General features: G+C 32.7%; 2 protein-coding genes across 2 annotated transcripts; both read left to right on the plus strand.

Annotated features, from left to right (window-relative positions):
* Positions 1-372: 372 nt before the first annotated feature.
* Positions 373-13,349, plus strand: LOC144845822 (cytochrome P450 4V2-like). Its single transcript, XM_078703270.1, has 11 exons — positions 373-557; positions 3,946-4,058; positions 6,896-6,981; positions 7,242-7,432; positions 8,071-8,140; positions 8,444-8,570; positions 8,895-9,095; positions 9,540-9,642; positions 10,151-10,285; positions 11,017-11,196; positions 11,944-13,349. Exons 1-11 carry the CDS (start codon positions 389-391, stop codon positions 12,102-12,104), a joined length of 1,536 nt encoding a protein of 511 aa, XP_078559396.1. The 5' UTR covers positions 373-388; the 3' UTR covers positions 12,105-13,349.
* A 254-nt stretch (positions 13,350-13,603) lies between these two features.
* Positions 13,604-15,725, plus strand: LOC144845593 (uncharacterized). Its single transcript, XM_078703028.1, has 3 exons — positions 13,604-13,783; positions 14,041-14,189; positions 15,202-15,725. The coding sequence occupies exons 1-3, from the start codon at positions 13,691-13,693 to the stop codon at positions 15,386-15,388; spliced, it is 429 nt and encodes a 142-aa protein (XP_078559154.1). The 5' UTR covers positions 13,604-13,690; the 3' UTR covers positions 15,389-15,725.
* Positions 15,726-16,070: the final 345 nt, after the last annotated feature.

The raw sequence follows: 16,070 nt of genomic DNA on the forward strand, positions 1-16,070 counted from the left end.
CAATTAATATTTGTTTTTACCATGCCCCCTATGGAACACCTTCATACAAAATGAAATAGATTTAAAATGACACTTTTAACAATAGCAATTAATTGTTAAATTACTGGTGATATTAATTTTGTTCTTTTTGTATTGTTTCATATGCCTAGCATGGATGCTAGATATGTCAATACTACTGTATAAATTATTAGATACTAGGCCTATGCTTCTTGTGAAAAAATGTTCAGATTGTATGCCTTTTTTTTATTTGGCGTGCCTGGAAAAATATTTCACACACGTCACAGAGAGCGCCTTCGCGACCATTCAAGCATATCATCCACAACATCACCACACACAATTGAGACACACTATTAAACAGCTGTCAGCAGTGACGGGAAGCAGAGGCGAGATGTTGGGACTTGGTATTGTTTCAATAAGTTTAATATTCTGTTTTATTATTGGAAGTTTATTCCTTTTACAACCTTTATTTAAAACATGGCAACATGTTAGGAAATTTCCTGGACCTAAAGCGTATCCATTGGTCGGCAATGCTCTAACTCTTGAAAGTGATCCACATGGTAAGTGCCATCATATTATCTAGCCTAGCCTACTACTACAGTACTCTAGAGACTAGGCCTACTGTAGTTCGTATGTAGACCTAGGCCTATATTATTAATAAATAGGCCTAGCTAGTAGTAGTAGTGTAGTAGTAGGCTCAGGAAGGGCCTAGCCTAGGTAGGTCTAGTTGTAGACCTACTTCTGCTACTACTACGGGGCGCCGTCCGACACACAAGTGACTAGTTTATCCACCCATTCTGTCTTATTTATTGTAGCTAGGCCTATGTATAAAAATTTAAATAATAATTTAAAAAAAAACTGTGCTTTGTAAAAGACAAATTATTTTTTGTAAAAAAAAGAATTTAAGCCATGGTTTTTAAAGACAAACTTATACTAGGCCTATGCTATAAGGCCTACAGTATCTATGGGTGTCTGATCATTTCGGCCGCCAGTCATTTCGGCCGCTGGTTATGGAATTGCCAAATTCATGAAACGCCAAAAAGGACAAAATATGTATTGTTCATTTCGGCCGCCAGAATTGTAATTTTTCTTGAATATGCATGACACGCCATGTGTGTTAAAATTTTACTAAAGACTGTATTATTAAGCCCAATCGGCGGTCTTCAATTCCAGAAACAGCAGCAATATTTATGGCGTGCACATTTCCATCACTACACTACTACTATATGTGCCAGTCAAAAACACTTTTATTCGTATGTTTTACATTTATTATATTCATAAAGAAACACATTTTTACAAAGCACAAGCATCTTCGAGACCTGTAAAATAAAAAATCAATATTCATTTTGACCAAAATATTCAGACGGTAAAATACCGTAATATAACTTTAAATCTACGGCAAAAACAAAATGTATTTAGCCCATTGCACAACTGATCTCTGGTTTAAATGACCATAGTTCTCTGTGGCGTTCCATAGACTTGGTAAAGTTTTTTTTTTCACTGTAATACTGTACAGTTATTTCTGGCTATTTCAATTTGGCGTGCCATACCTGGCGGCCGAAATGATCATGCCATATTTTGTCCTTTTTGGAGTTTCATGAATTTGGTCGTTCCATAACCGGCGGCCGAAATGATTGGCGGCCGAAATGCACTGTGACCTCTATATGCCTATGATATGAGTATGATGTATGGTGTGTGTTTAAAAGACAAACTAGGCTAGACCTACTATTACTAATACTATGTGGTTTGTCTTTTATATCGAAAGACAAACCACATAACAGTTTGTTTTTTCAAATCATTGTTCATCCGTTTGAAAAGACAAACTCTGCCATTTTATCAAAGGCAAACTATTGTTTGTTTTTTATTATAGACAAACTATAGTTTGTCTTTGTATTTTTATTTAAAGGTGTATGAAAATCCAATCTTTATTTAAACGGTGGGAAAATGTTTAATGCAAATAATAAAAAATCATTGTTTTGTTGAAATGACGCATAAATTCTGAGCAATGACCATTAAAAGAAAAAGTTCACCTTTTTCTCAGTCAAATGAATTAGATGTTTGTACACAATGAACAAAAGATTCATTATGAAGAATTGTAATGATGTCCTTGCCTTAGGTTAATGACTGGTTGTACTCTGCTAACCTGACCTGGTAAAGGTTCCACGACTGTTATTGTTATGCACAATTTGAATGATTTGTGCAATTTCAAATTGATTAAAGGATTTCCTTGCCCAATTTGAATCAAAATACTAAATTCAAATTTAGCAGAATATTTAATTGCCCAAAGTATTTCAGTACTTAAATTATTATTTGATAAAACCAAAATCTCGATATATCCATAATATCCTACCATGATAAATAATGCTAGTAATTATAATACAATTTATAATTTATGTGTATTATTTATTAACAACTTAACAGAATAAACTTTTTGAGTTTAGGGTACGTTCACTAAATGGATTACGCAAGCGGTAAGGTAATCCACGGATTAAAATGCCCAGGTGTTCACGCGTACAGTGTTCGTTATATTAATGAATGGCGTTAAACAAAGAAGTCTAAGGATCGTTTACCATACGTTTTAAAAGTTAAATCCTTAGTTCCTTTAGATTTTACACTTGTCTTGATGACAATCTTTTGGGTTTTTTTAAACCATTTCTTGAAATATAGTCAGCACTTGATTTCTAAATCAATTCTTTCCCGAAAAACACTCTGCTTTTGGCCATTATTTGCTTATATTTCACCCTAAACCATTCATGCGCCTTTAGATCGAAGAGCAGAGAGCAGCTAAATATCCGCAATAAAATTTACAGTAAAAAACAAGAATTGATTGGTGAATTCTTGAAATAAGGTCAAAATCATTCAAGCGTCGCTGGAGTCTGTTAGCTCCGTGGCATTAGTTAAGTTGGTGTATGTACTGTAGCTGTCGTTAATAACGCCACGGACGTGCCATAGTGAGTTGCGTTAATAACTCCACTGCCTAGTTCACACGCAAGACGTAGGCTACGCAAGGCGTACGCCATGGCTTACAGTACGCCATACGTGTGAACAAGCTCTTAGATTAGATAATGGGTAAGTATACAATTTTAAAAGGATTTATCTATGTCTATAGGCCTATTTTTTTGTAAGAGAGACGATAATTTAGACGCTGATTTTAAGACTGATCCTTTCCCCGCCACGTTGTAGGTTGGGTGTTGAGCTAACGTCACCGAGGGGTGCCGATGAGTAAAACAACGGCTGGACCCTTTTATACCTACTACGTTTCAAGTTATTATATTTTATATCAACAAATTGCAATTTGAATTGCACAAGAAAATACTTCCGCAAATTTCAAATTTTTTTTTTTCTTGGAAATCCTTGCATAATTTAAAATTGCACACACCCACTTCAGGCTCATGATATTGATAAATGATAGAGTTACGAATCAATAATTTCCTTGTTGCAATGCAACTTATAAAAATAAAAGAAAGCAACAATAGGTAGAATTATTTATTAATAACAATTTTAAAAAACATGATATAAATTTATGAGAATTACTGAAATTATTAAATACCTTTTAGATTTAATTTATATGTTACCAGTACTACTGTTTTATTTCAATATAAATGTATGATTTTAGTTAGAGAGTATTGTATAAATTTTAATATGATCCCTTAGGTCATTTAGTCATGCTTCATTGCATCAATAAAATTCAAAGAAAAATGAAACTCGCAAATGAATGAAAAAAAAACCTGAAAACGATGGTACGGTTTTTTTTTGGAATTTCTGGTCGCTGCCATTCATGACTTGGTTGAAATTAATAGGTAAGCTATGCTTAAGCCTAGAGGGCCGTAATCACTAGGTCCTGTGTATCTTATTTAATTGACCATATAAAAAAATTCATAAAATTTAAAACTTGACAGCAAACAAATAGTTTTGTTTAGGCCTAATAGCAAGTTCTTTTTGTTGCAGCTTTCTTTAAACAGATTAGAAAATGGTGTACAGAAGATTTCAAAAAAGGATTTTTTCGAATGTGGCTTGGGATTGTGCCATTTGTTATAGTGTATAAAGCAGAAGATGTTGAGGTATGTGCTCCAGACCATGAATTTAATAAAACTGTTAATTGTTCAATTGAAGTATTCTGTGTCAGCCACCTCCATTGACACTTTTCTGAGAAGTTGTTTGGTTTGGTTGTTTATGGCTGGTTGAACTAGTAGTATGACAGTGTGATGTTTAATTTGACTTTGACTGTGAAAGTCAAATTCAGTTGTGTTGATACAATTTGTTTTATTGCACCCTATCATAACACTACAAATTGGATAATTTTTAGGCCAAAATATATTGGTTAAAAAGTTGATTTTCCAAGTTAATGAAGTTATTATATATGGCCCATTCCCTTGATGATTGTGACCTAAAGTGTGGAATAAAGAATGGTTAAATCATACAGAAAAGAAAAAAATATATAATATGTTTTTAACATTTTTTTTGAGTATCATATTTATGAACTTTGTCATGACTTTACATTCTGTTATGATTTTATAATACTAAATAGTTTTTCATGATGTATTACTAATTCCAGTAACCCATACGCTACACAGACAACAACCAATCAAATATATTTTATACTCACCCTGTTGTATGTGTACAAAGTACAGATTTAAATAATATTCCTATCTTTACTAATATATTTTGTCTAAGGCATATTGCCAATATCATCAAATTTAATCAACTGTTCAAATAGGTAGCAATCTGATATAGGACAAATTTAATTATAACAGGCCTTTTAGTGAAATGGTATTAGAAAAATAATAGACATATTATGAACCATACACCCCAGGATTCAACTAAACCATCAAGCTACACAGTGTGTTATTTCATTTTTAAAATAGTGTTTGTACACAATCGATAACATTCTTTTTAAATGTTACTGATCTTTTAATTCCCTAAACCCCAATCCCTGTCCTCCTTCAAACCAGAAGTAATAACTATCTATATCAAACTGATTGGTTGTGTTTGACATAAACTATTTTACAGTGTGTTATTTCATTTAAAATAGTGTTTTACACAATCGATAACATTCTTTTTAAATGTTACTGATCTTATAATTCCCTAAACCCCAATCCCTGTCCTCCTTCAAACCAGAAGTAATAACTATCTATATCAAACTGATTGATTGTGTTTGACATAAACTACTCCTCCAGACTTCCACCTAGCAAAAACCAAGGCAATCTAACATCAGGAGGCTGAGCCCCAGAGATACGAGTGTTTATCTGTGGCTGCAAGCAACACAATCAGTTCCACGCCCCATATCAGACACCACATGCTGCAGAGAATATGTACATATTACAGTACTGTTAGTATTTTTCGCATTCAGACATAAGATCAAAGGACTGTTACAAACAAGTTCCTATCTTGGTAAGGCGAGCTCAGTGTCCTGTTGTTTAATTGTTTTGCAGAAACACAGACAGAGCTACAGTATGGACCCGTAGAATAAGCTGAATAATTGACTTGAATTATGAGAAAAAATTTCGCGGACACTAAATTTTCGCGATTTTACATTTTTTACTATTTTGTGACCTTTTATTTTCGCGGTTTGAGTTTCTTGTGTAATTTGTTGAACCAAATTGGAGAATGTATTTCGCCTCCGCGATGAACGTCAAACAACAATTGAATAGCGTAGAGTAAAATTACAGAATATGTGATTGTAAATTTTAAGGGATGTAAATAATAAAAGTTTTGGCTACACAGTGGTGTGACGCACATGTTTAATAGGCTCTTAGATAGTGAACACCCCCATAATTATTGCACTCTACCAAATTATTCTTGTTTCTTCAAAACAACGAACGGGCGGACGCGACGCCGGCCGGATGGATCTCTCCTGTGGTGGTGGAGAGCATGAAGATTTTGTCATTTGCGACATACCACAAGCTAGGCTTATGCATGTAGAATAATTAATTTATGGACACATTACAACTTATTATATGATTTAATGGACAAAGGATAGTACACTATACATTTCATAAAATATTACCTAAGAAATGTTGTATGGTTTTTTTATTCCAATTCGAACATTATTTTAGCGATCAATCCTCCCACGGCACCACGTGGGAGGAATTTCATTATGAGCGAGGCTAAATTATTACATTTGTAACACTATAGACTCGTGAAATGAACAATATTACGTTATTGCTTCCTGTCAATTGCAACTTAAATGAATCAGTTCAGTATCAGTTTATTTCACACAACATATTATTATAAACACCACAAAACAAGTTCTAAAAAGTCGCCCCAACCGAGATTCGAACCCGGAACCTTCTGCTTGATATGCAGATGTCCATAACCATTAGACCACTGGGGCTTTCAAGGTATAATATATTTTAAACACAACAGGCAAAGAACATTAATTCTAAACCGCCCGGCGATATACTGAAAATTTATTTATTAATTTGAAATGATAAGATGAGGAAATCTGTGAGAATGATAACAAGTCGGGCCCGGAACCTTCTGCTTGATATGCAGATGTCCTATCATTTCCTCATCCTATCGTTTCAAATTACACAACATATTATATATGTGGCACATGCAAGGGAAATCAGACATAAGTCGGAAGTACATTTAGTACTAAGTCTAAAGTTTTGGTTGTTACAATCAGTGTTTTGAGAAAAATGCTTTTAAAGTTAAGTAACAGGAAATGACAAATACAAAAACAGGGCGTTTAAGTTTACGCCTTTAAATAAACAATGAATTTTAGTTGTTTCAGAGCTCGTCCATGGACATAAGCACCTTTGTGACAGTCTATTGTTTATTGTTAAAAATAAAATGTTTATTTTAACCTTTTATTTATATATGTTTTTGCTCTGTTTTTGTACTTTTGTTCATGCCTTTCAACATGTAGGTTAATATTTTAAACTTTATATTGTAGGAAATACTTAAAAACAGCAAGAATATAAAGAAATCATTTGTGTATACATTTCTCCACCCTTGGCTTGGCACAGGCCTACTTACCAGGTGTGTGTGTTTTTTTTTTTTAAATCACTTTTTTTTTCTGTTATCTTGTTATGTATATTGTTTTTGGACAAATGTCACATATGATTACAGTGTAATCTCACCCTCTCAGAGTCATTTGATGTGGACCGGGCTGGCAAGAAAATACCATTCTTTTAAAATCCGGTATTTTAAATCCATTGTTTAGGAGAAACAGACCCTATAAATAATGTTGAGAAAGTAGACATTTTCTTTGTGAATGTTTTTTTTTTTATACTCTTTAGCACTGGATCAAAATGGCACACACGACGCAAAATGTTAACGCCGACATTTCACTTCAAAATTTTGAATGATTTTATGCAAGTTTTTAACGAGCAAGCAGAAATTCTTGTCCAAAATTTAGAGAAAAAAGCTGATGGCAAGCCATTCAATATTTTTTTCTTACTGACAGCATGTGTGCTGGATATTATATGCGGTAAGAACTATTTTTTTAATAAAAATTATAAACGTAACTGATGATTTACAATAAGTTTTTATTTATTGTTTTACTCATGTTTTATGCCGTTTTCTTCCTGTTTTGTAATTTTTTACCTTTTGTATTGTTCCATATTTTTATATATTTGTAAAATGAGCAATGAATTTCCAAAAGGATTAATAAAAGATTGAATTTGAATTTGAATAGTCCATATTCATGAAAAGGGGACATATCTGTATTCTCTGGGTCCTGACTATTCTAAATTGGTATTCATGAAAAGAAACATCTTTAGTCCTGGACTAAACCTGTAGTAAAACTGGCAAAAGATAATCCACCCAAGGGGTAGGTTTAATAAAGTTAGTCCAGAAGATAGTCCCCTCTCATGAATATAGACCCCTCTCATGAATATAGACCCCTTTCATGAATATAGACCGATGTATCTATGTTTTATTTTGAGTGCATTCATGTGTGTAAAACCTTCAAGTTATCATTGTATTGATGATGTTGATATCAGATGTTGAACTTAGTAAGATATTTAACCTGCCATTATTTTGACGTATGTCAGTCAATTTCTTTGTAAATAAATAACTATAAGAAGAATAAAGAAGGCAATAAATTGATTTATATCGATTTTACAGAGGCAGCTATGGGAGAGTCTGTACATGCACAAAATGATCTTCAAAATGAGTATGTCCAAGCAGTGTTAAAGTAAGTTATGATAATGGTTGGGAGGTTGAAGGAGGAACGCTAGCTTTTCATGTCATTTTTTGACAGACTATAATAGTAGCTCAGAATATAAACACAGTTGGTCAAATCAGCTGTGTACCCAAGGGTGCACTCCCTAGCCCTGTAGATGCTCTTCTATTAAGTTTTATTACCGTATTCTTTTTAAAAAATCCTGGACCTATCCTTGTTAATATTTCTATATCAATATTGTTTCTGAAAACTTTTTTACACAAATGTATTTTAGATATAGCATTTTGTATGATTTATGTTTTTTTTGTTTCACAGGATGTCCGAGTTGCTTCAAGACAGACAGAAATATCCATGGCTTTGGCCAGACTTCATCTACTTCCGTTTGTCGTCAGGAAAACAATTTTCAGAAAGTTTACGTATTCTTCACGACATGACACTAAAGGTGTGATGCCGAAATGAATAAAATAAAAAAATATAAACAGGTGTTCCTCTGAAACTATTAATGGTATACTTTAGAGAACCCAACAACAACAAAATCGCTGTACTGTTAAAACATATTTTGCCTCTTGTTTTTTTCAGGAAAGTGTCCCACCTTGGGGATGCTGTTCCCTGAATAGGGATCTTCCAAAGGAGGGGTTCTTCTATATATACTCTTTGTTAGCGAAAACTTTGTATCTGTTACGGTCCTTTTTTTAACTTCTACCTCTTCTGATATGTCACACAGATTCCTCAATTCCAAATTTTTATTTTTGAACAATAATTCCAGGTAATTAACAATCATGGATCAGAACTAAAGGAACAGCTTAAGAAACAGAAAGAACAAGGTGCTGTGGCATCAGAAGAACCACAAACTATTGGCAAAAGAAAAAGACTTGCGTTTCTTGACTTGCTTTTGTACATGCAAAATGAAAATCCAAGTTTTACCATCGATGACATACGTGAAGAAGTTGATACTTTCATGTTTGAGGTACAGTACTGTATATATCTAAACATAGAACTTTTTTCCCCTAGGAACAGTGTCTAGAACATTTATTATATACATAAGTCATTGGCCCAAATACAAAAATATAAATAATAACAATAATATACAGTAATTAACTATTATATACTTTGTTTCTGTGGCACACAAGAGATAATACAATACAATGCAAAAAATACAAATACCAATTGATACCATACATATTACAACAGTACTTTATAAATTAAAAACGTCAGGGGACAACATTTGTCCTCATCCAAGAAGACTTAATGTTCTACTACCAAAGGCGAGTCTTCAACCTGTACCGATATTATGGTTCCTGAACTGCTTGGCCACTGGACTCAACCAAATGTCATAATTTCTCACACAAATCTGTTCAATGTGAATTGTTTAATTAAAACTAGCAATTAGTTGTTATTTATTTTTAACCAGGGCCATGACACAACTGCTGCAGCTTCAAACTGGGCTGTGTATTTGCTAGGCAGGAATCCAAAAGCACAGAAACATCTGCAAGAGGAATTGGATCAAGTATTTGGTAAGTAGTGAAGGGATTTTGTTTGTATTTATTTATTATTTATTCTTTATATTGAGTGACCTCTTACTTTTCCCCCAGAGAGTCCAGTTATGATGAGTGGCAGTGTGTGTACTAGTACACTGTGACAATCCCCTACTCATCTCGAAAAATGTACTAGTTTCTTTAAAAAAGTGCACATCAGCATTATGTGTACACTGGACCTACGGTTTGTAGTCCTTATCCGAGAAGATTTGTTCTATCACCGAAACCATGGAGAGTGTTAGCCTCGACCTCTTGCCGATATTATATTATTATTCCATGCTCAGTCACATTATGAAGCTGTTGATAACTGTATACTTTTGTGCAATTATTTTGTTTATTACATTTAATATGTCACTTATGTCAAATACCATCATAGATTTCCTGTTGTGCCTTGATGCAAAGTGCCACTGTCAATAATTATACTTTACGTACAATGATAGCTAAATGCAATAGTCATTCATTAACTGTACATCTTCTTGTTTGATAGGAGATAGCAATCGACCAGTGACCACAGATGACTTTAAAGAACTCAAATATCTTGACTGTGTTATCAAAGAAACACTTCGTATGTATCCTTCTGTTCCCATATTTGGACGTACTATAGAAGAACCTATATCAATTGGTAAGTTAAAAAAAATCTATTATTGTATTTCAGGCCAATGTTAAAAAATACTTAATTTCTTTATATAATGATTGATTTAATGTCATACTGCTGTTTCTCTTTATTATTATTATTTTGTTTTTTTTTTCATTTATTCGATAGTGATTTATTGTCTCATTTACTTTACCTGTTTACTTAGTTAATTATATTATTTTAGTTTGCAAAGTGTCTTTATACGTGACAAGAATAATTTATTCTTCTAGTATAGATCCTCAATAGGATTCTAGATGCTTTATTTTCTTATTTATTATTATGTAAACTTTTTCTGTATTCATGTCATATTGAAATAAAAAAGTAGCTTACTGTAAAAATAATTAATGAATATTTGGTGATATGATACCTTTTTCTTTCATATGTGTTTCTATACTAATTGTATAATTAAGTAGTTCTTCTACTAACTAATAGTTAGTAGAAGGTGACAAAAAGGTTTACTATATCGTCACTATTCTTTCAAGAACTCCTATCTTGACAAAACATATATTACAGAAGTAATGAAGTAAAGTATAAAGAATAAGAATAAATAAATACAATTTTGGTTTTAAATAAATATTTTGAATTATTTCACATTTGAAAATTGACATTCACCATTTCCATAGTTTTTGTAATTTTTCTAGGAGTTTGTGTACCATTCAAAACTGATAGTAATAATTAATTATTGCTTATTATCTAAATACTGTGATTCTTCTTTCTAGGGGGGAAAAAAGTTCCAGAAGGAACGCAAGCCATTATTCTCACCTATGGCTTGCATCGAGATGAACACCATTTCCCAGAACCTGAAGAGTTCAGACCGGATAGGTTCTTGCCGGAAAACTGTGTTGACAGACATCCATTTGCTTATGTGCCATTCTCTGCCGGACCAAGGAATTGCATAGGTACAATTGTGAGACTGTTTGTGAGCATTTTCTAAATCTCTGTCTACACTATCAAACTAGTTTTGACATCATCATGTTCATATATGGGCACATCAAATTTTGTTGTCACATAAAGTTTGATAGTGTAGACAGAGCTTTAGACTGTGTTTGCTAACAAGTTTAAACACGCAGAAATTGCCACCAGATAACTTAAGTATCCTGGTCGCTAGGCCAAATGCCCCATGTGCTAATAGAATGTAGTGTGATTGGCGTACAATGTTAATAAATAAATAAGAATAAAATCCTTGTTTATATATGTAAGGTCACTACACGGTCCCAAAAGATTTGTGCGTACGTACCCTTAAAATTTTCAGGCTTCTCCGTCCTCTAATAGTCCAGCTAAACAAAAAAATGGATAGCCATTAAAATTTAAGGAATGATGAATGGCAGAGTTATCTGAAGACATTACCGAAGCATTTCATAAACACACCCTAAATGTATTTTTTGTTGCATCTTATAGTCTGCCTTTTAGTATGCCATACTGTACAGTATGTTTCCAATTAATCCTGTGTTGAGAGCGAGCTCTCCATTTGCGATGACAAGAACTTACATAACTTTTTAAAACTGATTTTTCTTGAACAAATTGTGATCATTATAATTGCTTGAGGTATTTAATTAGGATACCTGCCAGAATAATGCTATTAATATTTAGAATCAAATTATGTCTATTCTATGTCATTTGCATAAACCGGTTGTACTATTTTTCAGGTCAACGTTTTGCAGTCTTTGAAGAGAAAGTGATCCTTGCACACATATTCCGAAGGTTCAATGTTGAATCTGTTCAAGAGTTTGACGACCTCAAAATACATGGAGAAATTATTCTACGTCCATCGGCTGGAATAGTTGTAAAGTTAACAAAAAGGAAGTAATCGCGCTGTTACTGCTTTTTCTGTTAACGAAATTTATACAGCACAGAAAATTAAACAAATCAAATCTATCAGAATAAGAATATACAGTATTATTAAATAATTAATGTAAACAAAAAAAACATTTACATTTTGCGCTCTTTCCAGGGGTTGGATATTTCCGCCGTAGGCGTGTTCGACTAGGCTGTTTTGTATGAAATGACATATATACAATTATATTTTAGTAAAATTCTACAGTCAATTACAAATTTTTTTCTGTGTCTTTATAAGTAAATAATAATGGGCCTGCCTACCTGAGATTGTCTCAGATAATATATTCTTATATTTTGACAGAAAAAAAATATCAAAATTATTTCTTTCAATTATTTTTGTATATTTGCAAAGGTAACTATTAAAAATGCAATATAGTGCAGCTTAACGTGATTATCTAAATTTAATCATATTTTGTATAAAAAAAATAAATTATTTATAATCATTTTTATTGATATTAATATATATGTTTATAAAAGTTTGTTACTGACGGGTTTGAGAATGAGGAATTAACTCACTAAAGCCTTTTTTCCTGTTGATGTTATTCGACGCTACCGTCGTTGAACTGTTAACGATCAACGACTTGATCGTTTGACAACGATCAAGTTGAAATAATAACGATAGCGAGTACCTTTTCCTGTAAATCGTTAACATTTCAATGTTTACGTAGAAGATTGCTGATTATTGTTAACGATAGCGTCAAATAACGTCGACAGGAAAACAGGCTTTAGCTGCTGTGTTTACTTAATAAGTGCCGTGTATTTTAATTATTCTAATGGCAATTGTTGCAATTACAAATAAACTTTTTGTCAGTTGACAGTATTTGATTTTAAAATATGATTACAAAAAAAGCAAATGTTACAGATTAACCTGAAATATTGAAGCCTGTGTTAAAATCTCACTTAGGATATTTTTTAGATTCCTTAGAAATGCTAGAGAGTGATCCGATAGATCTTCCAGGCTAGATAAGTCACTCCTGGTGAAAACTGGGAAAACTTACCGTAGGCCTATGGAGAAATAATATATACTTTTTGTTGTCTATGTGTACACTAAAGATATCAATATTTTATTATATTAATCAATAATATTAATATTCTGAAAATTGTGGTCTTTTATTATAGAAATAATTTTCTGAAATATAATGCTGCATGCATTTGATTTTGAATTATAAACAGTTAAATTGTATTTGAACAAATCGAGGCAATAAATTATTTTTAAATTGCATTTTGTTGTTTTACTTTGGTGTAATATTCATTCTTAGCCCGGGTTTAAGTTTGTTGTGCCTACTGTACTTTTTCCTATAGAAAATTCTTATTTGTTTGAAATTACCATAGAGACATACAGTATCACCATGAAATTTAAAAAATAGCGGATCTCAATCAATTACGACGGTGCTAGAAAAGTAGATAGCCCCCTCTATTAAGTTACTTTGTTTGGGTTGCTATAGCTACAAATTGCGGAAGTACAATTTAGTGTATTGCCTAATGGTAAACAAAATCAAAGCGACAGAATAAAGTACACGAACTTAATCGACGACCTAGGCTATATTTCCTATCAAAATGAGTGAACTTGCATCGCATTGGGAAGCACTAAGAAAACAACGTGTAATTGATAGAAAACATGCTGCGTTGAAACGAATGAAAGAAGAAAAGGTGAGTTTATAAAGTAGGCCTACTGTATACAAATACAGTGAATATCTAAGTGGGTTCTTACATCTGGGTGCTTACTCTTTTTTGGTTACCCTACCGACTGTGTGTATTCTTGCAGACAGGCCTTCTGGTCTATTTATACTTTTATGCGTGGGTAAGCACACACAAGTGCGATAATTTCTGCTGTACGACAAATGTTTTTTTTTATATCATAAAAGAAGAATAATTGTTTGTATTTTTTATTCGTGTGTGTTTTTAAGGAAAGACAAGAAAGAGAATTTGCTGAAGAAGAATACAGAAGAGCATGCATTTTAAAAGAACAAGAAGATCAAAGAAAACAGGAACTTTCAAATCAAATAAAATCCGGATCAAAAACAGCTATAAAGAAATCATACAGAGACAGAGAAAGGTTCGTTAAAAATGAAATATGTAAACTAGGCAAAATAATAAATAAAACATATAATTTTAATTATAACTCGTGGTGAATTTTAAAAAGAACATATAAACGAAAGTGATCGATACAGGATGTAGAGCCAAATAGAAATAAATAATAAAGACACTTGTAAATAATTACCAATTGAACATTATATTGCACTACAGGCTGTCATGAGTATGAACTCAATATTCTTGGCTTTCTTCTGACCAAGCACCTGAAGATTGAGGAACTCATGAAACAGCCTGCAGTGCAATAAAATGTTCAATTGGTAATTTTTTGTCTTTATCATTTATTTCTATGGTAATTTTAATTAGGCATTTCCCCCTCCACCTCCTCCGGTCCCCTCTGGTTTAGTATAATGCAGTGACCCGAGCCACATGTGGAGATACTACGAAGATATACAATTTAATACAATAGAAATAACACAAGCGATTGTAGTGTAAGCATAATTACACTGTGTTTAAAGAATGAATGAATAACATGTCACATCTTTTCACACATTCATTGTGTTAGGAAACATGACAATGGAATCCGTCACTACAAACAAGGGCATCGGTCACTGAAAATACAGCTTTAGGAAGTTGGAAAGTCAGACTAGAATCAAGCTAGGATCACTTAGGCCTAAAGAAACAAGACAAAAAACTGAGCTTCTGGCTAGAAACAGATAATAAAATATGACTCTAGTTTTGTTGAAGTTCGATTTAATGAAACTTATAGTTTTATTTTGCTGTGAAACGTGTGTGTTAAAATGTACAGTATTTTAATAAACGAAATAAACTGAATATGATGACTGTATTTTATTATTACCGAGATTAGTAAGAATATATATGAACCATGGCATCAGTATCTCTATTAAAATGAAACAAGTATACCATTTTCAAAATGGAACCGCAACAAGTTTGTCGAATTCAGATTTCAGAAAAGATTTTAATGATTTTTATGTGTAGCGCCCTCTATTTACAAACTTTTTTAACAACTTTTTTAGGACAATACAGAGGCTTCAGGAGGAACGAGAATGGCACGACGAGATGATAAGACACATGGACAAGAAAGAAAGACAAGATATTTATACAGATATGATGAGAGATCACAAACATAAGTCTAAGGTGCTACGTGATCACGGAATCTATAGAGGCGATCCTAAGTTTTTTATTGACCCACAATATGCCTAAGACTGAGTGATAATATAGAAACGACGTCACCACGAGAGCTAGCTAAACATGTTTTGTAAAGACACGCCAAATAAGTAGTCTTTCCCCACTCGATCCTACGTAGTAGAGGTTTAGAGAAGGCCAACCGCATGGGAATTTTTTTGTTATTTGAATGACTAATTATTTTTAAAAAAATGCAAATATGCCTAGGCTAAATAAATTAATGAGTAAGCATACGTTTTTTTGTGTGATTTGAAATATTAAAAAAAGTTTGTCCAAATTAGGGTGTTTCGTCGGGGGTGGGGGAACATATTTAGTAATAACATTTAGACCTAACTTTATAATTATATCCGTTATGTTTATTCCGCACACCCACTTGTAAATAAAAAATGCAAAGGTACTGTAAAAGTGTAGTAGCATTGTTTTCTTTTGTCTTTTTTGAGAGAAATAATATGACGTAATTAAATTATTAAAAACATTTGTTCGGCGCAGCCGGCACAGAGAAGAGTTGCCGATGCTTGCTATACAATACCAAGGTAATCTGCCTAATAGTCTGTTGAATAAGAGCTGAAAATGTCAAAATACGTCAAGAGTTTGATTCTTCTCTTAGCTTTGAATATGGAGGTATAAAAATAAATAATTTATAACTACATGCTTTGAATACAATTAATGGATCAAGCAAGCGACACTCATGCTGTATGAA

The sequence above is a fragment of the Antedon bifida genome, chromosome 6 (genome assembly GCF_963402885.1).
Source record: "Antedon bifida chromosome 6, ecAntBifi1.1, whole genome shotgun sequence".
In the NCBI taxonomy this organism is placed as follows: domain Eukaryota; kingdom Metazoa; phylum Echinodermata; class Crinoidea; order Comatulida; family Antedonidae; genus Antedon; species Antedon bifida.